Here is a 24,622-nt window from a genome sequence, read left to right on the forward strand (position 1 = left end):
AAACTCCCCAACTATCTCTTTCCCCCATCCTTCCCCCTGACAACCATAAATTTGTTCTCTAAATCTGTGAGTCTCTTTCTGTAAGTTAGTCTGGTTTTGACCCCTGTTTGGGGAACTAACTCCCACATGTTGCATGGCCAAAAAATAAAATCAAATTTTTAAAAAAGAAAAAGAAAAGCTCTACAGACCGATCCACTTCGTATGTTGTTTTTAGCAGCTCAATGTGTTCTGACTAGTTGGACTTTCATGTTGCTATATTGTAGTTGAGTTTTAATCACGATATGCCAAAAGAATTATCCAAAAACGAATTCCAAGAAAAACAGAAGAAAAATTCTGAATATAAGCCAAACTGCTTACGATGTTTAGAATTCGTAAAATTATCTTGTGATGTATCCAAGTTACCAGTCCGGAATAGCTACCAAAGATATTTATTTTCAAATAACTTATCGAGTTAACCACACTCTTGTCAGCCAAATTATTTTTGGGAAAATTACCTGGGGCTAGATCACGAGAGCTGTCATTAGAGACCTAAGAATATATGCTGTGAATCCACTCCAGAGTCTCGAAGGAAGGATTGAGAAACTTATCTTCCACCTCCAAGAATCAAAATAGCTCCTGCTTATAGAACGCTTTCTTTGTGCCAGGACCTAAGCTAAGTGGGTGACAGATATTGCATTAACTCATTTAATCCTTTTGGCAACCCATTAAGGTAATGGCTATTATTGTCCTCACTTCTAGAGGAAGAAATCGAGGCACAGTAACTTAACCATGGTCATCAGCCTTCTAGCTTCCATGATTTCTGATTAGAAATCATTTTTAATTCTATTGATAATCCATGGTACATAATAAATCACTTTTTTGTGTGCTGTATTCCAAATTGTCTCTTTGTCTTCAACTTTTGACTGACTATGAGGCATTTAGGTATACATCCCTTTGAGTTTATCCTCTTTGGGTCTTTTAACTTCCAAGGTGTGTCTATTACTATCTATCATCAAATTTGGAAAGGTTTTCAGCTGTTACTTCTTCAAATGTTCTTTCTGCTTCTTCTCCCTCTTTTATTCCCTTCAGAGAGGCCCATTATGTGTGTGTCCTACATGTCTCAGGGATCTGTTCATTTTCCTTCATATATTTCTTCTGTTATTCAGACTAGATCAATTAACTTCTCTTCAAGCTCACTGGTTCTATACTCTTTATACCTGCTCAAATCTGCTTTTGAGACCCTCTTAGTGAATTTTTGAAATTTTTATTCCAGCTATTACACTTTTCAGCTCCAGAAATTCAGTTTGATTCCTATCCATAATTTCTATCTCCTCATTGATATTCTCTGTTTGGTTAGACATTGCTTTCAAAGGGCTGCCAAACAGGTTAATAGCGATAATTCATTTGCTGAAGTTTAGGGAGTGCCAAGCCCATTTTCTCTTCTTTGTTCTTTGATGAGCGGCACGTTTTTATAGCCACCGTGGGTGGGAGGTTGTTCATTTTCAAGACTGCCATGGAGCTACAGAGAGAGGGGTAGGAATAAGGGAAATTAAAGTGCCCCCAAACCCACAGTTCTTACTGAGACTCTTGTTTTTGTTGAGTAAATCTCCCTAAATTGTTGCAAATTTTTGGTTCATTTCCAGAGTTCTGGAGAAGCTGGTTTTGATCATGTTAGGGTTCTCATTATGTTCATGAAGGAGTAGATTTTTGGAAGCCCTTCACTTGCCATTCTGGGATTTTTTTTTCTAGAGCATACTTTTAACCACTATACGAGTGGTTAGAAATTTGGGGCCTACCCAAATTCCCTACCCTGGAGGGTTTTACATTCTGTAGGAATAGTTTGGAGGAGGGCCTGGCAACCCCTACAGTATTTTTGCTTGGAGAATCCCATGAGCATAGGAGCCTGGCGGGCTGCATGTTGTCCGTGTGGTCACAAAGAATCGGACATGACTGAGCAACTAAGCAGAACACAGGAATAGTTTTGGATCTGAGATCGTCTTCCTGACATAACAGCTGCTGAAATACAAATGATTTTATGTATTTTTTATTTCATCAAGTCTTCTGTACATTATAAGGCATTATATTATCTTTTAGGAATTGTGTATAGAAATCTGTGGACTTTGTTTCAGTATAATAAAGGGGGTGTTATGGAACATTTGTTTTAAAACTAGAAAGGGACACTAGGTTTTGAAGGTTGAAAATCACTGCACAGGACTCTCCTCCCCTTCCCTTCATGTTGCTGTCCTGGTCCGGCAGCAGTAATGTCTCCAAAGTTATCTCCCAAATACTCGTTCTACTCAGGCCTCACGTGAGAGTGCCAAAGAGGGAGCTTGGGAGGTAAAAAATGAGAGAGCATCACAAATACTTCTCATGAGATTAGAATAATCTAATGTGGTTAGAATGAAAGAAGAAAATGGAAGCCATCTGATAAACCACGTAGAAAGTACTAAGGTATCTTTCACAGCAAGAAAAATGTCATATTTTGGTTAATCATAAATTCTGCTTGAGCGAGTCATTTTATACACAGACCAAAGGTTACCAGTTTTCAAATAATTAAAAGCTAATAAAATATGTACCACCTAAGCTATACTGAATGGAATTTAATTTCTTTTGATGATCAACAAGACCTCTTGAAAAACTTCATATGAATAAGAGTTTTCAGTATAGCATAAACAGCTGAATAATGGAGAAAAGTCATTTTGGTAACCACTAAGACTGTTGGCTGTATTTTTAAAAACTCCTCTCAATAATTATGGATAAGCTTGGTCAGAATTTATTATAAAAAGCTTTTTAGATGTTAAAGTTATTCTCAAAATCCAGTCTCTTCTCCATTTTTGGCAAGAATAATAACTGATAATTTGCTATGCAAGAGAGAGGTAAAGGCGTCCAGGGTCGTGTTGTCACAGTAAATCCAGCAGAGGGGATGCAGCACAATGACAGAGGGCCTCCCGCTAAGCAGTGATGTCAGACAGGGCTCCTGAGTGGGTGGCGTCTACCTCCTGAAACTTCGGGAGGTTCCTTTTGGTCTCTTCCATTTCTGGTGCCACAATTAAAAAATAAAACAGATGATCAAATGAGGGAAAACTATCAAAAGAGGAGAAAAAATAAATTTTACATGATTATCTCCTAATGTCCTAAAAATCATTGCTAATAAAGCTGCTGTAAAATTCTCTCCATAAATATTCAAGATCTCAATACCTGGAATCTTGAGAAGAGAGGGGAAAGGCTATATACTTTCAAGACCTAGGCAAAACACATTCTCGGGAAAAGTTGTAAGCAGAAACAAACTTGCTAAGTATTAGCATGCTGTATGTGTAACTGAATACATCTGGGCTGGCATTTATCCGGTAGAGCCTGGGAGGACCATACCAACATTTAGACCATACCAACTTTCTGACTGGTTCAAGTTCATGTCCATTGAGTTGGTGATGCTATCTAACCATCTCATCTTCTGCTGCCCTCTTCTCCTTTTGCCTTTAATCTTTCCCAGCATCAGGGTCTTTTCCAGTGAGCAAACTCTCAGGAGATAGTGCAGGACAGGGAAACCTGGCGTCCTGCAGTCCATGGGGTCACAAAGAGCTGGACATGACTTAGTGACTGAGAAACAACATCATTCTGATTGGTTGCAGCTTCCAATTGGCTGATGTCTGTGTCTGAGCAATTATTAATTATTTTAATTATCACCCGTACTGTAAATGCACCTCATAATTTCATTTTTGGAGTTATAGCACATCCCCAAGGCCATGCCATCTTCAGCCCCCTTGCCTGGGGCCTCTCACGCTACATCAGGGGCTTCCCTGGTGGCTCTGCTGGTAAGGAATCTGCCTGCAATGTGGGAGACCTGGGTTTGATCCCTGGAGAAGGGAAAGGCTACCCACTCCAGTAATCTGGCCTGGAGAATTCCATGGACTGCACAGTCCATGGGGTCGCAAAGAGTCGGACACGACTGAGCGACTTTCACTTCACTTTATGCTACATCAGACGGTGCTTAAACTGCAGCTTCTTAATGAGCGTCGTAGGATTCCTCCCCTGTGTATAACAAGCAAAAACAAACACCTTCATTACTTCTCCCTTTTCTTGATGGGCGATTTGTTCCTCCTGGGGATATTGGCTTGATCTCCACCCAGCCGGACCTTAGGAGCCTTTGGTGGACAAGACCCCAGAGAAACTCAAAATGCCCCCCTTGGTCTCAGCACTCCAGCATCCCCTAAGCATGAACAGCTGCATTCGAAGAAGCACGGTTCCCCCAGCTCCACAGAAGATCCCTGAAGCATGCCCCTTCCTCTGAATAACTCCCCTCTGCTGTCTGGCTTCACTACCTTTCCCAACTGACAAGGATTTTCTTGGTCCAGACTTTTATCTCCACTTTGGAATGTCTTATAGACAAGCCTCAGAGTCCATCAACTTGTCTCTACCTCTCTCCCACAACCCCCAGCCCAGCCCACGCCTTCTTTATTGGGACCAGCCATCAGCAAGTCACGGTGTGGCGTCATTCTTGTCGTCAGTATCGCTGCCTGTGCTAGGGGTCTGTCAGCAGGGCTAGAGAGGGGTGTGTGTTATTCGCTCAGTCGTGTCCGACTCTTTGCAACCCCATGGACTGTAGCCTGCGAGACTCCTCTGTCCATGGAATTCTCCAGGCGAGAATACTGGAGTGGGTTGCCATGCCCTCCAGGGGATCTTCCCCACCCAGGGACTGAACCTCAGTCTCCCACGTTGCAGGCAGATTCTTTCCCGTTTGAGCCACCAGGGAAGAGATGAGGGTACACCCATCTCCTGCAAACACAAATAGTTTGCAAGGCAGACCAGTAGCTTTTTCCAACCCCCTGCCATTTTTCCAATGAATTCAAATACTTGGTTTACATTTGAAGTTGGTCCAAGACATCTCTTCCAGGGCTTTCTCTCGATCTTATTTGTGCTCTCCCTTGAGCCCTAATAAAGCTGCAGAAACAGAATTGCAATCCCACGTCTCTTTCTTCTTAGGGAAGAAAACCTTTCTGCACAGATTGCAGAAAAGATGACCCTGTGGAATGTTTAAGCAGTTAGCCAAGTTAAAGGCAGTAAAGGACACCTTGCTTAAACTATCCACTCCATTTGAACATACAGCACGCAGAGCTGTGTTCTTTTTTCTTTAATAAAATGTACTTCTCTTAAATGTTTTCTTTTCTGTATATATTTATTACAAAAATTTCTAACATTGCAGAAAAAAAGTATAAAAAGAAGAGTCATCCACTTTCTAACTACTCAGAATAGTTGCAACATTTTGTTAAGCATTCTTTAACAGGTCCCTTTGCACACTGTATTCATTTTTTATTGTTGCATAACAAATGACCAGAACCTTGGCAGCTAAAACGGCACAAATGTATTACCCAGCAGTCTCTGTAGGTGAGGAGTTTGGGCACAGTGAAGCTGGTCCTCTGCCCAGGGTCTCAAATGATGGCCATCAAGGCGGTGACTGTGGGCCCCTCTGATGCTCGGTGCTGTCTTCCAAGTTCACTCAGGTTGCTGGAAGGATCCAGCTCCTTCCCGCTGCAGACCTGGCAGAAGTTGCCATTTTCTTCCAGGCCAGCAGGGGAATATATCTGCTGCCTCAGATCTCTGGTTTGCTCTGTCTCAGACCTCTAGACCCAGATTTAAAGGCTCACGTGATTAGGTCAGGTCCACATGATAATCTCCTTTTTAATTAACTCAAAATCAGCAGATTAATTAGCTTAATTACATCTGCAAAATCCTCTTTGCCAGGTAAAGTAATATAATCCCAGGAGTGACAACCCATCCGATTCATAGACATCACCCATATTCAAGGGGGAGGGATTCATACAGGAGTGGGGCTCATTGAAAACTCTGCCTTCCACACAAATGGACATCCACAGGGGACACGGTACAGCGTGTTCTGTGGTGTGATTTTAAAAATAGATATGCCCTGGTTATTTTTCCTACCTAATAAATACAGATCAGGTTTTTATGGCTGAAGACTGTTCTATTTTGTGATTTTAAAATAATTAATCGCATACTGGATGGTTTCTGGTTTTCCTTCTTAAAAATTACGGACGGATGAACATCCTCGTGTACATGTCTTGCCTCTGATTATTTCCCGCGCACAGTTCTGAGGAAAGGGCTTTACCGAATCGAAGGATAAATAAGCCAGTGCTGTGACGTCCCTTCCAGGGCCTTCCAGCAGCGCGCGGTGCTGCTTTGCTGCTGAGGTTCTGCTTCAGGGGAAGATCTCTGCGTCCTTTGCACCTACACCACCGAGTCATGATTGATAGCATCCTTGAAAGGAGTTCTGGAAATTACTAGCTGCCACTGCAGGGAACATACAGGAAGTGACGTTAAGAAACGACGTGCTTTTCACGTCTCGCCTCCATCATGATTTGCCCAAAGAAGTCCTTTTCAATTTGATCAAATAATTCTCAACAAAACAGGGGCTTTGTTTTAACATCTACACTGCTTCTTTAGAAAGAGGCAACACGATACGAGATCACAAAGAAGGTTTATGATCTTTTTAACTTTAAAAGGACACTGCCTATGTCGATAGTATAGTGGGACGTCGGGTTCCAAGTTTAAAGGCTCTGAGAAAATACAAAACAGTGAATCTTAAAAAACAAACAAAGATTTAATTATGCCTGCCTTGCTGGGAGATCCTCTTGCCTTTCAAAAAACAGTACCTGGTGAGCAGCTGCTAAGGGTCAGATCTGGTGCTGGGAATGTGACGGTGAGCAGGCGGGCGGCACCCCCAGAATGAATCCAGCACTCTGACTGTGCATGATGAAACTGAAAGGTGTATTTATCTAGATAGAGATCTGAGTTAAAAGGCTCTAAAATTTAAAAAAAAAAAAAAAAAAAACTTTCTAGGAAGTATATCTATTTCTAACCTGGATAGAGGTAAATGGAATTCAGCCACGTCTGTAAATAGTAGTTCCTTTCACAGAGGAACCTGAGATGTCCAAGGCAGGCACGTGTACCCAGAAACACTGACCACCCAGACGAAAAGGGGGCCGTCGTGGCGTGCTGACCCAGGTCACGTTTCCTCTGGCCATTCCCGGGCAGAGAAGGAGGCGTGATGGGACGAGCCCTGTGCCTGCAGGGGGCGCGACATTGCCGGCTGCCCGAGGCCACTCTGCGAGCCCAGCTACTGGCCTTTCCGCCTGCTGACCAAGGCCCAGCCCCTCTGGAACATAGCAAGTTATCATCACCTCGGCCACGGCTACAAGTTCCTGACCCTTTTATTAAACTCTTCCACCTTAAACACCCCTTAACCTTCCGCCTTCCGTCCTGAAACTAGAAGAGATGTGAGTAGCTAATTAGATATTTTAGTCAGAGAAAAGAAACTTTCCCCCCATTTCCTGGTCATTTGAAAAGAAAGAAAATCCTCAAGGCAAAGTCTTTACCTGAGGTTTGAGAACAACACTTACCTTGTTCAAGGCTAACCTGGCCCCGGTATCTGAATTTAAATAAGGAGGTCTGGGGCCTATTAATCTAGGGCAGTGCTGGGGAAGCGGGGGTTGCTAAACACTGCAGGCTGTGCGGGACGCAGGACTGCAAATGTTTCGTTGCTGTTTTTTCTGGGCCTCTGCCCACTGGTGTAACCTTCGCCATCTGGAGGGAGGCTCACGTTGTTTAACATGTGATCTCGGTGACCTTCCTTCCAGCTTCGGAGCAAAGACAGGGGCTGTCAGGTGAGAGTTGACCCCAGGCTCCCACCCCAACACCCCACACCATGACCCGACCTCCATCTGCGCGTCCCTCCAGGCAGACTGTTTCACGCTCCCCGTGTTTGTCCACGGCGCCGCTCTTGACCTACGCCCCCTGCACCTTTGGTATCTGAGCCCCTTTTGATTCCATCTCTCCCTTTATTCTGTCTTATTCTTGCTCTCTCTCCACTGGCTCCTCCTCCATAGACACGACACTCTCTCCTAATGGAAAAATAATCAGAACAATCTTCCCGTGTTGCACTGTTTTCCAGGCACTGTCCTGTCTTCTCGTCTTCCACTTACAACCCGAGTCACTCTTGGGGTAGAACTCGACTCAGCGCGTCTCCCTGCCCACACCCTCCCCACCTGGCCTTTTCCTCCATCACTCTCCTCCATCAACAGTAAAGACGCTGGTGGCTTCCTCCTTGTCAAATCCCGAGTGTCACTTGTGTGTATAAAGATACCTCTTGGGTTTCATCCTTAGGGTTTCTCACAGGCCCTGAGTCCATCATCTCCCAAACGAACCTGTCACCCACCCAGCACCCCGCCCCCGCCCCCGCCACAAACCTTCTCTTCCTCCTCCAGCGGTCTTGGTAAACGGGACCATCAGGCTCCCTGGAAACTGGGAAGCTTCCTCACACACACAGTCCCTTCCTGATGGTTCCTCTTCCCTACGGTAATGGGGAGCCCAGTCCCCCGTTCCTCACCCAGCTCTCTCAAGTACAGATCTGCAGATTTAACTGACCCGAGGAGAAAGCCCAGATATTTAACTTGGGATAAAAGGATCGCCATCTCATCCTCACCAAAGCACAGCTTAAAAGCGTGAATCCCTAGCTGTAACTCGCTGTGTGACCTCAGGCAAGATTCTTCACCTCCCTGTGCTTCCGTCTCCTGCCTTGTAATCAGGGGTTAATAGTAACAGTACCTTGCTGCTGGCATGCTGGGTACACCAGGTGTGCTCACGTACGCAGAGGCTTTAGAAGAGTGCTGGGCGCACAGAAGTGCTGTGTGTACCTGTCAGTCTTGTGACCCACTGCCTACCGCTGCCTGCCAACCCCTCCTCCCCCAGATACGCAAGCACGCTACCCGCCCGCCACAGCGAACAGCATGCAGGTTGCCAAACACTGCACGCCTCCACAACTTGGCTCTTGGTCCTTTTTTGACCTGCCAAGCTCCCATTTGTCTGGGGGACTCAGCTCAAACGTCATTTCGGCTATGAAGCCTTCCCTCCTGCACCCAGGGCTTCCCCACTGAGACCCCACTGACCCCCCTGAACTTCCCCTGTAGCGTGCATCTCCTCAGTTACTGTTAAGTCAGAGAGTGGCCGTGTCTGAGCCCGTTTCCTGTGCCAGGCCTTCTAAGTGCGTTAAGCTTCAGAGCGAACCTATGAAATGCTGAAACAGCTGCTTCCTGGGTTTGTCTCTGCTTGATCGTGGAGTTCCTTACGGACAGGAGCCTATGTTTTGATCATGGGTGGGGGTCCAGCACGGTGCCTGGTGCATGATGTGTGTGTGTGTGTTCAGTCGCTCGGTCGTGTCCAACTCTGTGACCCCATGGACTCTAGGCAGCCAGGTCCCTCTGTCCGTGGGATTCCTCAGGCTCTTCCTAACCCAGGGATGGAACCAGGGTCCTTTGTGTTTTCTGCATTGGCAGGAGGATTCTTTACCTCTAGCTCCACCTGGGAAGCCAGTGCATGGTGGGTGATGCATAGATAAATAAATGCGTCTGAGCTGAGTCAGTCAAAGATGAGCAAGACTCAGAGAGGGATGGGAACGTGCACAAATCCTGACACTGAAGGACACTGAGGAAAGGAAGGATGGTAGCCGGATTGGAAATTCATCAGTGCTATAAAGAGAGACGGCTGTAATTGCCTCACGCCACCGTTAAGCTGCTATTACTACCTGAGTATTTTCTGTAGTGCCGACAGGTTAACGTGCTCTCATTCGTTTCTGTAGTGTCATATAATTTCAGGTCTTTCCAAGGACGTAATCATGCGATTCTTGATGATAGTTTATCCCGGGCTCTTGCTTCACAGGTCCCATGCCAAGTCTAAAAGTTTTGCAGGGCCCTTACCTCATGGGTTGCCCACCTTTGATAAACCGTAAAGAGACACTCACCTTGGCAACACTTTCTTCTTGTTGGACACAAAATGGAAATTCACCACAACGTTATAGTTTCTATGCCGATAGTCTAAGCCCATAAACAAAAGCATTTTATTGCTTAATTGTTACAAAAGGCTGTGCTTTTTATAAGTCTAATATATATGTGTGTGTGTATGTATATGGAATTCAAAGATATATGTGTTTCGATTTTAATTAACTTGTCCTCTCTACCATATCTCTTGAGCCCATAGTAAATTCTGTTTCACTAGGCAGCAGACAATTGGTAAGATTAAAATTGTTTAAGGCATTGATTAGAATCTCTCTGGGTGGCCTTAAAGCTGCAGGGAGAGTCATGTGCCACCGTGTGAGTGCCCCCTGGGGGTGCCAGAGGAAATGGACCTGCCCAGGAAACTTATGTCCAGATCCTCAGTATATCTCTGAGAGGCTTCCATTTAGCTTAAGCGAGTCCAATAATTTATAGGCTTCCCCAGTGGTTCAGCGGTAAAGAACCCACCTGCAATGCAGGAGATGAAAGAGACACGGGTTTGATCCCTGGGTCGGGAAGGTCCCCTGGAGGAAGAAGTGGCAACTAGTACAGCAATTATCCTGCCATAAAAAAATAAATTAATTTAAAAAAATAAGAAAGGGCAACCCATCCCAATATTCTTGCCAGAATTTCCAATGTTTTATAGAGAGCATATCTGCAGGATTTTTGGTCCCTTTTTGATTTCCTGGAGCACTGAATATGATGGGAAGTCTAATCTCACTGGGGTGGTGTTTTCTAAGGAACTACCACTGCTGGAACGAAGCCTGGATGACGAGGCCGGACCTTCCCGTGGGGTTTGGAGGTTGGCAAGTCGTGGACAGCACCCCCCAAGAAAACAGCGATGGTAAAGCCGCATCCTCTCTCGGGGAAATCGTTGCATTCCTGATCTTTATACTTTGCTTTTATGATTGCATCTGATGTGTGGGAAACACGCCCGCCTGGTGGGAACCAACATCAGCCGGGTGCTTCCTGGACGCGCATGGCATCAACTGCCCGCCAGTCAGGTTTAATTTCATTTCAATGGCAGTCTTTACTCTGATTACTTTGTAACTTTTGGAGGAGGGGAAGCATAAAACTTAACATATATAATTCATCGACTCTTGCTTTGATAAGCAGTTTTGAAGACAAGAGGAAAACTATTTGTGTAAGCACTTTCACTTGGCTATAAAGTATATTTCAGCCCTGCTTGACACACAGTGCTAAAATAGAAGGTGGTGAAGAAAATAAAGAACTCAGAAAATAATTATGGATCATTCTTTAAATTGCTATCTTTTCAGAACCTGATTTCTTTCCAGGCTGTATGATTTCTTTCAAAACTTGAGTATGTGGATACTCATCTTCTAACTTGCAAATTATGCTAAGTAGTGGCAGCTATGACACCCCCCCCACCTTCAGATTTTTATAAAATCACATCTTAAGCCTCCATTTCCCTTTAATATGATGATAAAAATCAGTGCTAAGGGACATTATTTTTATTTCCCCAGATACTGATGTAAGATATTGATGAATTGGCAATTAGATCTGGAATGCATGAAGTGTTAATAATACACCCTCTGAGGTACAGCCCTCTGTCTCAAAAAACTTCTATAACTGTGTCCTGGCCTCTAATGGAACAGTTCTTAGAGCTGAGATGACCTTCCCGGGTTATAGTCCTCAAATGAGGCTCAAGTGGAATTTTCCATTTCTTTCTTCAAAAAGGATATGGATGTGTGCATATACAGATATATACAAACATCCACTACATACTCATGAGGGAACATCAGTATAATACTGGATTTTGAGAGAAAGTTCAACACTTCCTCATGTTCTGGATTATGTGTCATGACCAGGTATCTGAGTGACTAATGACAGCTAAACTCTTAGTAACAAGAGAGAGAGCTGGCTAAAATTCAAAATACTTTGTAAAAGTCGGCGTGGGCCTACTAACTTCCCAAAAGCACGCGGTCCGTGTAGCGTGGCTAGTATCCAGATTCTATGGTTAAACTTGACATGTGTCCATAATGTCTAAAAATGAAAACAAACAAACAATACAAGTCCTGGGGACATGTCCCCATTCCCAACATTCCAGATGCCACTTCTAACATGATAAGCCCTACGTCAGCCAACAGCTCAGCCCCCACACCCTTGAGCCTGTTTATAGTTGGAAGAGTAGATGCAGGAATGGTGTGCCCTTGGTTCTTTTCATGACTTTGGTTTGGGGTTTGCAGAAGCATTCCCACCATGTCCCTCCCTGTTGATGGCACATGTGGGTGACTCACCCACTCTGGCCACAGAAAGAACTGGGGCCACATTGGTGATGACCTTGAGGAGCAGTTGCCCCTACAGCCCGCTCAAGGCTGTGACCTGTATGCGGACCAGTTCTGTAACCGGAAAGACCCAGAGACAGGGGACTCACACTCTCCTTCCTCTGTGTGGTTCAGGGATGTATCGGTGCGGCCCCGCCTCTGTTCAAGCCATCAAGCACGGCCATGTCTGCTTCCAGTTTGATGCGCCCTTCGTTTTTGCAGAGGTAAGTGGAGAGTTAACCAGACACCGTTCCAACCTCCAGGTGCTACCTGCTCTATGCAGTTCTTACTTAACGTTGTTCTTCCCTTGATGCTCTGAGATTTCTCCATCTGAAAGCAATTGCTTTAGTCACCTTAGCTTAGGTCTCTGTACCCAGGAAGTAGGTACCAACTGCTCCCAAGAAATTAAGTGACTAAGTGAATCACTAAACTAAAAATTGGTGGAGACCATCCACAAACTGACATGGGAGAGTGCCCTACTTCACTCTGAGACTAGCCCAGTGGGTCACACAAAATAAAATCCAAACACACCCCAACTGTGGTCTTAGTCTGGGAACCCCAGTCCATTTCCTGCTATTCCAAGCCATCCTCTACCAGCGGGGACAGAGTAAGCTGTTATAATACGGATGTGAGAAAACAGACCTGGAACACAGCTCACTGACAGGTGGATGGGGGCACTTTGGGAAGAGGCGGAAATTCTGGAAGAACTGGGTGGAAGCTGGAAGCAGAGAGAGCAATTCAAAGGTGCTCCAAGGGAGCTCTGAAAGTCAAAGTAAATGTAAGAACTATCAGGTAAAGGAGAAGGCCCGGCTGGGAGGCTGCCAGGGTGGGGGAAGGGGAAGGAGCAGAAAAATATGTGAGGTTGAGAGGCGGGACTTACCCAGGGTATGATTTCACCAGCAAACGTGGTGAAATAACATCTACCACTATGGAATCACTTTGCCGACCGTTTGATGCTCTCAGCAACCCTTTAAAATGGCTGTTATAATTCTTCCCACTTTACAGGCAAAAAGTGATTAAATAACCTTCCCATGATCATCTAACCAATAAAGAGTAGTGATAAGATTTAAACCCAGGCAAGCACCAGGTTCAATCCCTGGGTTGGGAAGATTCCCTGGAGAAGGAAATGGCAACCCATCCAGTGTTCTTGCCTGGAAAATTCCACGGACAGCCTGGCAGGCTACAGTCCATAGGGTTGCAAAAAGTCAGAAGTGACTGAGTGAATGAGCCCACATGTAGGCACCCAACCTCACGCTAGTAACCATCACATTCTGCTACTATTCTGGAATGAATACATATGTATTATTAATATGCATCTAGCACTGTGGGAATTCAGAAGCCTGAGTCCTTAAGAAACTTGATATTTGACGGAGGTAGTGGTACATAAACACAGCAACATTTAAAAAACAATAATGCAAGCATTACTATGGAACCAAAGGTCAAACGAGTGATGTAGGTGATAAATGACCCGCATTTATGTTAATTGAGAAATACGAGCTAGGACTGCCGCAGGACAGCAGAGGCCACCAGACCCTGTCCTGGGAGAGAGGGTGACCGGGAACAGACACAAGGACAGCAGTGTGATGGCCACAGTAGATCCAGCAGAGCATTACAGAGCCCAAGGAGGGGAGGGCCGGGGATGCTCCCTGGAGGGAGTGGAGCCTGAGCTGCGTCGACCTATGACTAGTAGTTATTCATCTTTCCTGGCGGCTCAGTGGTATCCACCTGCAATGCGGGAGATGTGGGTCCGATCCCTGGGTCAGGAAGAGCCTCTGGAGAAAGAAATGGCAACCCACTCCAGGATTCTAGCCAGGGGAAATCTCATGGACAGAGGAGTCTGGCAGGCTTTACAGTCCATGCGGTCACAAAGCTCAGTGACTGAGCACAAGCAGACAAGACAGTATTCAGGTGAAAGAGGTAAGAAAAAAAAAAGCCAGAGGAAGGAAGGAATTTCAGACAGAGGAGAAAACTGGAGCTTCCGAAAGGTACGTGCAGACAATTAAGAACTGTTCGGGAACTTGCCTGGCAGTCTGATGGTTAAGACTCTGAGCTTCCAGTGCGAGGGGGTGTGAGTCTGATCCTTGGTCAGGAAGCTAAGACCCCACATGCCCTGCAGCATGGCCAAGAAAACATAAAAAATAAATAAAAAGGAAAACCATCGAAGCTCACAAACAGTGATGTGTTGGGAGGTGTCAGGTGGTGACCGCTGAAGAACCTAGACGTGGGGCATTCTGAGCTGAGAACGGACACAAGAGGCTTCCCAAGGGGAAGGAGAAGGAACGGAGCCTATTCAGCCCAGGCTGGACGGGAAGGCCTCTGGGCGGAAGCCCCGGGGCGGCCGTGACTTTACTCCGCACCTGAATCAGGTGAGGGATGACAGGTGGCCACAGAGAAGGCCGGCCTGGGAATGTCTCAGAGATAAAATAAGAATAAACACGCAGACCCCAAGACTGAACATGTGAATTACACGAAAGGAACAATGCCTCTTCCACTGTACCTGCCGTCGCAGTTTCTAGAAGCCTTGGGAGAACAGGCAGACTGTATTCGGGATTTTCACCTGCTGGATTTCATTTTGAGATTTCAAGACTCGTGCGATCCTCCCCAACTGCCATCTGATCGTTTCCCAGGCCATGAGGACTTCTTAACGGGAAATCTCTCTAAAACTCACTAAGCCTTGTGTTTGTAGTTTTATTATGCTTTGTTGCTGCGGAGGAGAGAGGAACAGACTCCCTCCAAGAGCAAAATGCCTAATAGCTGCTAACACAAACGCTTTCCGCTGTTATTAAGTATAGATCGGGGTGTTGTGAGTGTCACTGGGACCCGCAGATCGCAATTATTCCTCTCTCACCCAATGCAGCCTTGTCTGCCCACGCACGCAATTTGTTGCTCTGGTGCGGGCTGGGCTCCGGGGCTGAGCCCTTTGTAAGAGACACTCAGATGGCTGAAAAGTGCGTGAGGAGTCAGGACGCTTCTCTCAGGGGTCCTAAAGCAGGGCTCCATGGGGGGCGTCCTCCTGACTTTAAAGAGCGCCTGCATGGCTCAGGTCCCAGACCACCGTGCTACCCCTTCCCGCCTCCTCGCTGCATCAGCCTGCTTCTCGCCACCCCCGTGACATCCGCCGGAACGTGCCTGCTCTCGCCTCCCAGCAGGCCGGCTTTCCTGGTCACTCTTGACTCACTTCCGGGCCGGATCAGGCCTTCTGCTCGTGGACCAGCTTGTGGTTTCCTCGCTGAGTGAAAGCAGAAGCCCAAAGGAGAGCTGTGCACAAAAGCACCTCTGCGCTTTTCCCATCTCCAGATTCTTCCTGGGATCCGGGCTTCTTTCTCTGCCGCCCTCCATCCTCTTGCCCTCAGCCCTGCAGTGGGTTTCTTCTGCCTGCTCTGGAGGTTCCCAGAGAGGGCAGAGCAGGTCTCAGCGTCTGCGGCTCCCTTCCCAGGTCCGGGTCACTGAGCATTCGGAGTTGCTGCCTCTCTTCTGTCTCAGCTGCTTCTAACTGCTGTCCCCTTCACTTCATCCCACCAAACTCACACACACTCACACACACACACACACATACACACACATGCTTGCACACTCACACATACATTCTCTCACACACACACTCACACACTCTCTCTCACACAGTCACATGCTTGCACACACACACACTCACCCATTCTCTCACACACACTCAAACACACACACACTCACACACACACATGCTCACATACTTACACACACTCACACACACACACACAGACACATTCACATATACTCCCTCACACATTCACACTCACACACACACTCACACACAGACACACACTCTCACACACACACACTTATACACATACACACATCCTCCCTCGTGGCACTGAGGTGGTTCTTGCAGCAGAAGTGACGGGCCCCCTGGGGTCACCATCACCGTCCCATGGCTCCAGGAGCCGCGCCTTCCCTAGTCTGGGGCCGGCAGTTCTCTGGACTCAAACTGTCCAACAGCTTCTCTGCTGATTCTTTGGCCTCAGTTCAGGGTTGTTTATTTCACTACCAGTTATTAGATGCAGTACATTTGGGGATATCTCAAAATAATTCACCTGTTCATTCAAATCACATGTAAAACTCTGGAATCATCTTGGCTTCTCTTTCTAACCTCCCTTAAGCATTTTGCCAGAAATACCTTCCAGTTATCCCAGATCCAGGCATGCCTGTGCCTCCATCATGACCCTCTGAGCTCTGGACAGCTCTGAGCTCTGCGACATCGCGTCCTAACTCATTTCTTCCTCCTTGCTTGCCCCTCTCCAGGTTACTCTCCACAGAGCAGCCAGAATTACCCTTTACAGTGTGAATAAAAACATGCCACTCCCCTGCCATACCTTTGAATGGATTCCCACCACGTTTACAATTAAGCATAAATCTTTACAAGATTTCTGTGATCTGTGAGATTCTATGTGATCTGGCCCCTGGTTTCCCCTCCATCCCCATCCCTTGCTCATGTGTCTCCAGCCACATAGACCCCCTTGCTCTTCTGGAAACATCACAGACTGTTCCTTTGGCCATGAAAGCTCTTGTCCCACCCTCTACCCCTCTCTGAATGTTCTGCACCCTCACTGCATCCAGGTCTCTGCTCAGCCCACCTCCTTAAAGAGACCTCCACTCCCCACATCTCCCACATGAAGCAGGCCTACCCGTCCCTCTGTTTCTGTTCTTCTCTGACTTGGTGTTATGATTTCCCTCCCTTCTATAACATAAGTTCCTCGGAGATAGGCTCTGCTGGACTCTCGTCGCTGAAAGCAGGGTCTGGCACACAGAAGCCACCGGTACACACATGAGTGAATAATAGAAGCAAGAGTGTGTGCCCGGTGCACTGCTGAGAACAGGATCTCAGGGAGACGGGGGCCAGATGGCACCTTCACGCCCGGGCCGTGCTGGTGGGAGATGAGCTCACCTACGTGGCAGCAGGGCACACACACAGGAGCCCCTACGGGATGAAGGAAGGCAAGCACAGGGTGGACGTCTGGCAGTGGTGCCAGGAAGGCTCCCAGACAGGCAGGCATCCACCGCCCCCAGCCCCGCGAGCCCTGGGAGCAGCAGCCCCTTCGCACCACCTGTGACGCAGCCACCTCCACTTGGGAACAAATGAACAGAGCAGACTCTGTCCTGGGTCCTGAAAACAAGAGCCTCCACCGTGAGCGCTGAGAAGTGGACACACGTTTACAGTCCATGGGCACAGGCGGGAGTTTGTAGAGAGGACGCTCTAGCCTGAGGACCTGGCCCACCCTAGCTGAGCCCCCCGGGGGCCCTGAAACATCCAAACATGTCCTCACATTGGTCTTTACACATACTGCTCCTCCTACGAGGAAATTCAAGTGTTAGTCACTCAGTCATGTCCAGCTCTTTGAGACCCCATGGACTATATAGCCCGCCAGGCTCCTCTGTCCATGGAATTTTCCAGGCAAGAATACTGGAGTGGGTAACCATTTCCTACTCCAGGGGATCTTCCCAACCCAGGGATCAAACCCAGGTCTCCTGCATTGCAGGCAGATGCTTTACCGTCTGAGCCCCCAGGAAAGCTCTCCCATTATTCCCCACCTCACTTTGGAAGTGCCCGTGTTGTGTGACCATAGCCCTTCAAATCTATATGCAGGACTAGATGGCCTCTAAGACTCCTTTCCACTCAGAAGAAATGAAACATAGGACTTTCACAGGTGGTTCTGATCTACTTGCCAACCTTGCAAGGAAGGTTGCAGGCTCAGAGATGTTCAGTAACTTGCCCGAAATCACACAGCCCAGGTACAATGTTTCTTCCACTTGTGACCGTCCTACCACGGAGATGCAACTGGTCTTGGACAAACTTTCTAAGCTCCTCGGTGCTTCTCATATGCAGGCAGGATGGAGAGCCACCACACTAGGGGCTGAAACTGAGAAGAAAGCTCTCGGATGTCTCCTGGGAAGAATCCTTTTCCTCCAACCCGCCCCCTACCTACATGTGCAGAAGTCACTTCATGTGTGAGTTTCTCCTCTCCTCTTCCCACAAGGGACAGTGTGGTGGGCCGGCCTGAGGTTTCAGCTGATATAATCACTGCTGACCATGACTTCAGCGACGAAATTAAAAGATGCTTGCTCCTTGAGAGGAAAACTATGACATAGGTTTTCCATAGACAGTGTATTAAAACGCAGAGACATCACATTGCTGACAAAGGTCCATATAGTCAAAGCTATGATTTTTCCCGTAGTCATGTACCTGAAAGTTGGACCATAAAGAAAGGTCGGCACCTAAGAATTGATGCTTTTGAACTGTGGTGTTGGAAAAGACTCTTGAGAGTCCCTTGAACAGCAAGGAGATCAAGCCAGTCAATCCCAAAGGAAATCAACCTTGAATATTCGTTGGAAGGACTGATGCTGAAGCTCCAATACATTGGCTATTTGATGGGAAGAGCCTACTCATTGGAAAAGACCCTGATGCTGGAAAAGTGTGAAGGCAAGCAAGAGATGGTGAAAGACAGGGAAGCCTGGTGTGCTGCAATCCACGGGGACTTGGCGATTGAACAGCCACAAAAAATTTCCTAAGCTTTGCTCAAGGGAAGACAAGGATCTAGCCACTTCCACATGCAGCCTTGTCTCCCTGGAAAACTGAAAGCGGTCGTAAGGACTCTTTATGAAGAAGAGGTTTGTCATCATTGTTGCTATCACTTGCAGCTGAGGAGGGAGTGGTCTGTGCCTGCATGGCCTCCTCCAGGGGGAAACCCGAGGCGCTCAGGAAGCTCATTTAAAGTTTCCTTAAACTTTTTTTGCCCAAAATGAGAAATACTCCTGAGGTGTCTGCTCCATCTGCTCCCGTCCTGATTCCTGATTCCACGTTTAGTCTTTCACAACCACGTGCCAAGTACCACCAAGCCCTGGACACCGCACGGAGGAGCAGGGCCCACGCCTTCATCCTCAGAAATCTGAGGCAGGGCAGGAGCAGCTGGACCCCAGCCTGGGACCTCCCACTGCGTGGTGCTGTGGTCCTTTGGGGTCAGGCAGGAGAGGCGGTGTCCTGTGAAAACCCAGGAAACAAATACGGGCCACCCAGCAGGAAGGTCAGGCTGCGTGCTCAGACCACCCTGGGTGAAGATGAGGGCCCACCCAGGGGAAGGGCCGGGCGTGTGCCGTGGGCCCGCACCTGCCCCATCTGCGCTTCTTCTCCACCACCTCCCAGTACTTGTGTGACCACAGACACTCTGCTGGCCCTCTGACTCATAATGCCTCGTCTGTAAAACAGAGATAATAGTACCTACTCATAGGATTGTTGTGGTGGGGTTTAAATTAAATCATTTAAAACGTCCTGAAACATTATGGATCAATAAATGTTGATTGCTTACTTTCCCCTGAGCAGAGATCAGACTTCTTGTAAATTCAGAAATTTGTGAGAAAGTAGAGAAAATTTGCTCTCTTAAACCTCATCTTTAACCTCATCAGATTTTCCGAATACCTGGTGATGATCGTTGCATTTTTACTTGACTTTGATGTTTACTAATCTAAGTGAGAATCACATTCACATAGATCTTACCTCGCTTGGTCCCAGAGTGTTCCTATGAAACTGGCAGAGCAAGTGTGATTATGTTCATTTTTTAGAAGCAGGAATGAGGTCCCCAGGGTAAGGTGTGTACTTTCTAACAGTGCACATCCAAGGTCAGAGCCCACGCTCCCTGCAGCTGACCCCATGCCTGTAGCTGCTGGTCTCTCTGCCTATCACGGGCTTCCTTCTCTCCATTTATTTACTTTAAGCTTTAATGGGGTAACATTGATATTCAGAGTGCAGATGTTTAGTGTATGCATCTTGATGGGTTTGAACATATGCATATACCCGGAAAAAAAAAATATTTCCCAGAAGCCACCCAGCAGACTGCCTCTCCTCTCTAGAAGTAGGTCACTCCGTTACTGTCAGCTTAAAAGAAGCTTGAGAAAGAGAATAACAGACAGGGTGCTTTCTGTTCTGCCTTAGGAGGTAGAATTTACCAGCAAGAAAAAGGAATGAAAGAAATGGTTGGTGCTTGAAACGACTTAGCCCGGTGGATAATGTCATCTGCAGGGCTCTTAGACGCTACACCATTGAGAGTTAGAGATTTTGGTGACAAGGACATTTGACGATGGCTAACGGCCTCCTCTCCTGTTTTTAGGTCAACAGTGACCTGGTTTACATTACAGCTAAGAAAGATGGCACTCATGTGGTTGAAACCCTTGATACCACCCACATTGGGAAATTAATTGTGACCAAAGAAATTGGAGGAGATGGCATAAAGGACATCACGGATACCTACAAATTCCAGGAAGGTAAGCTACTGCAGTCGAATGAGGATCTCTCTGTCCAAGTCCGCTTCATTGTGACAGTCACCGTCACCATGAAATGCGTTCCGGAGAAGGCATGGCCTTTTGCGGCATTCAAAAGTTAGAAATCGAGCAACTACGCCTCACACCCACAATTTTTCATTTCGTTTTAGTTTTACTTGTTTGTTTGCTTTGAGCAGAATTCCCCTTTACATGGCTTCTGAAATAATTGGTTTAAAGTCACGTCTGTTTTAACAGAATATAGAATGTGTTCTAATTCATGAAAATATGAAAGAATCTAAATTTTAATCTTAATAGAAAACATTACATAACTAATGTAATTTTAGTTCAATAATGAATTTTAAATAACTATTCACAGTTATTTGCTCTTGGTGTTATTTAGTCGCTAAGTCATGTCCAACTCTTTGCAACCCCGTGGACTGTAGCCCACCAGACTCCTCTGTCCATGAGATTCTCCAGGCAAGAGTACTGGAGTAAGCAGCCATTCCTTTCTGCAGGGGATCTTCCCCACCCAAGGATTGAACACATGTCTCCTGCATTGTCAGGCAGATTCTTTACCACTGAGCCACCTGGGAAGCCCTCACATTTGTTCAGAACCTTGCAAACTTTTTTCATACGCATTGCTCCATTGAAGTATCGTGGAAATTCCTTGACAGGAAGTGTAGGGAATATAAATGGATGTAGGTAATATAAAATGAATAGGACATGACCACTTCACTAATTCAGGCCAAACAGGGTGAAGTCTTGTTTCAACCATAAAACAACGCTAAGGTGGTTTTGTTAACCTTTAGCGTGTGGAGTGTTTCACACGGAGCTGTTGAGTTCAGGCCCATCTCAGTCACTGCTGAGTGTCTACTGTATGCCTGAAACTGGGTTTGGTACTGGGCATCCCCGCAGTGAGAAGGACCCAGTTTCTGCTTCTGGTCAAACGATAGGTTCATTCTGCTGAAGGGGCTTTGAAAACAAAAAGGGACGCCCAGTCCAACCAGGAGATTCACAAAAAGCAAAGCCCAATCAGAGAAGTCACAGACCTCAGTTAAAGGAAGCTGGACTGAGGCTTCTAGAAGATGGGAACAGGACAAAGGCATGGGGTGTGAAGCAGCAAGTGTGTTTAGGGTCCTGCAGGTAAAGAATCCGCCCACAATGCAGGAGACTCAGGTTCGATCCCTGGGTCAGGAAGATCCCCTGGAAAAGGAAATGGCAACCCACTCCAGTACTCTTGCCTGGAGAGTCACATGGACAGAGGAGCCTGGAGGGGCACAGTCCATGGGGTTGCCAAAGAGTCAACATGACTTAGCAACTAGACAACAAGGCATTACTAAAGCACTGGGCTCAGAGCGCCCAGAGGCTGGAGGGAAAGTTCCCCAAGGTCGGTTGTGGACAGGAGGTAAAGGAGCTTGGGGGTCTTGATGGGGACGTGGAATATATGTTACAAATGATTCACCACCAGAGCTTCTTAGGAATAGCATTTATTTCAATGAATGGATAAAAAATGGAGAGTAATTAGCATATACCTAAATATTCATCAGTATTCCTGAAATGCTGAGTGCAGAATGCGTTTTAAATATTTTAGATCTGCTCCCTACTCTTGTTTACAAAAGCAATTTGCACTATAAAGAGAAAGTTTGCTGAATTGAGAACTCTTCTGCACAGTATTAGAAATTCAGGGTTTGTGTCACCTGAAGCAGTGAATTTGTGCTGTGCTCCTGAAATGGTTAGTTCTTCTCTTCTGTCGGCTTTCATTCACTGCACAACAAATACAAAAGATTTTTTTTTTCTTTTTGGCTTTTTCTTTTCTAAAAAGAGTGTTTTTTAAAACATAAACACTGTGAAACAGAACAGATGAGCAATGCCCTTTTGTGATAGAGTGTCAGGCAAAAAGGTTTGGAAAGGAAAAGGAGTCCACGAAAGAAGTGAAAGAAACTGGCTGCAACACTCATTCATGCATGCATCCTTCCAACAACTTGCTGTTAACCACCCACCATATTCCCAACACTGTGTCCACCTGGAGACTCCCACAGTCCTGTCTCGCCATCTAAGGGAGAGACGGGCAGGAAGTGAATCCTCACCTTGCCGGGTGGTGGGTGCCCAGGACAGGGGTGGATGAACAGATGCCCGGGGACCATGGGGGACGTTAGCAGTGGACTATATTCCTTGTGTTGTATGTGTATCCTTGTAGCTTATTTTACACGTAACAGTTTGGACTTTTGAATCTCCTGCTCTATCTTGCCCCTCTCCCCTCCCCTCTTCCCACTGGTAACCTCTAGGTTGTTCTCTGTATCTGTGAGTCTGCCTCTCTTTTGTTATATTTATTAGTCCATTTTTTAAGATTCCACATGTAAGCGATATCATACATTCTCAATCTGACTTATTTCACTAAGCATAATACCTTCCCAGTCCATCTATGGTGCTGTAAATGGCAGATTTTCATTCTATTTTATGGCTGAGTAGTATTCCATTATGTATATTTACCACATCTTCTTTAACCATTCATCTCTTGTTGGACACTTAGGTTGCTTTGAAATTCTTTCTTCTCTTTGTTCCTATGACACAGCTTTCTCCCGATTCCATCTCAATCTACCTCTTTTTTCTATCTTTTTCTGCAACTCAGAGCTCCCCTTTCTTCACCCCCTCAGAATGTCATTCCATTCTAGTCTTCGTTCCTGCCCTCTAGCTGCTGTTAACGTGCACACACATACTGGTTCTCCCAAGTCTGTCTCCAGCCTAGACTTACTTTTAAGCCCAGCACTCACCTAAACGTCCCATAGGAACCTGAAGCCGAACCTTCCCAAATGCCACCTTCTCTCATTCCGTCCCCACCCCAGATCTGTTTCTCCCACACTTCCTGCTCCAGAGAAGAGAACCGTGATCCACCCAAACTCAGCACATTGAGAATCCGCCAAGCAGAACAGCCCCTAAATGTCCTCTTCAAACAGTTCGCATCCATCGCCTCCCCTCCATCTCCATGGCCACTCTCTGAGAATCAAATGGTGTCGGGCTTGGAAGCCCTTTGGCATCATCCCTGATACGTAGTAACTGACCAATAAAAGCCAGTTTCCACTATTACAAGTAACTCTGTTATCACTGCCCTGGCCTACTGTTAGCTTGGGCTGTGACAGTTTTCTGCTGGATGTCTGCTATAGTTTCCCAACCCCACCTTCTCTCCTTGCTCTCTCCTTTCCTCTGTCTATGTCATTGCCTCCAAAGCGACATGTTTAAAATATAAATCTCAGCCTGTAGCTGCTTAAGAGCCCTCACTATCTTCTGTTGCCTCCAGAGTATTCCAACCATTGCTCGCCAAGCCTCTGCTAGCTGGGGCCAGAGCAGCAGGCAGGAGAGCTGCCTGAGGTTCCTCCAGCAAGCCAGGCTCCCACCTGCCTCCATGCCTTTGCTCTCGCTGGGGAGAGAAAAACCCCTCTGAGAAGCCACCCCTGCCCCCGGGGATGTCACGTTTCTGCCCCGTGACCCCCAAACCACACTCGAATGTCTGACCCAGCATCCGTGATGACACGTGTGTTGTGAGCCCTCTTCATCCCCCTGTGTTCCTCACCTGAGCCTAGCACGGTGCCTGGACATCACAGGGGCACATCCAGGTGAGACGATCAAAGGAATGGCGGCTCAGGCGGACCGTCACAGGTGAGCCTCACTGGACATCCGATGTCCGCCCCTGGACTATTCCTTGTCTGCCACAAAGATAGCAAGTTTATCTCTGGATAAAGGCAAAGTGCTTCTCCAAACCCCAGTCCTCCAGAGCCTCTGTGCCAGGCTGGGTCCTACGTCCTGGGGACGAGGAGCTTACCTCCTCCCGGGGGATGTCATAAAGTGACAAGTACTGGGAAAAGGAAAGAAGACCAGGTCATGTTAGTGAGAGACGAGAGGTCCAGGGTCATGGAAGTCGGGGGGCACCATGAGAAGCTGACATTTGAGCTAAGATCCAAGCGACAAGAAGAGACTTCGTCAGACATAAAGGGGACTCTCATGACACCCAGGTCCCGAGAAGGTGGTTTTGACCTTGGTTCTGAGCCACAGAGGAGCTGTAGGAAATGTGATCTGGCTTTAGATCATTCTCTCAGCCCCCCATTCATGGCCCTGCATTGTGTGCGCCATCAGAGCCCAGAACAGAACTGCAGAGAGCAGGCGTTCTGCCGAACTGGGGCGGCCCTGCGGTTCCTGCCTCTCACCTGGGCCTGCGCTTCCTGGCAACCCCAGCCCGCC

General features: G+C 46.9%; 1 protein-coding gene across 1 annotated transcript in view; it reads left to right on the forward strand.

The window, feature by feature from the left end:
• Window positions 1–24,622, forward strand: part of F13A1 (coagulation factor XIII A chain) — a 140,726-nt gene that overhangs the window by 89,734 nt on the left and 26,370 nt on the right. Inside the window, exons 10-12 of the mRNA XM_061147685.1 lie at window positions 10,559–10,662; window positions 12,239–12,327; window positions 20,239–20,392. Coding sequence (XP_061003668.1) covers window positions 10,559–10,662; window positions 12,239–12,327; window positions 20,239–20,392 — 347 coding nt within the window. The remainder of the gene's footprint in view (window positions 1–10,558; window positions 10,663–12,238; window positions 12,328–20,238; window positions 20,393–24,622) is intronic.

Source organism: Dama dama, chromosome 7 (genome assembly GCF_033118175.1).
Source record: "Dama dama isolate Ldn47 chromosome 7, ASM3311817v1, whole genome shotgun sequence".
NCBI lineage: Eukaryota > Metazoa > Chordata > Mammalia > Artiodactyla > Cervidae > Dama > Dama dama.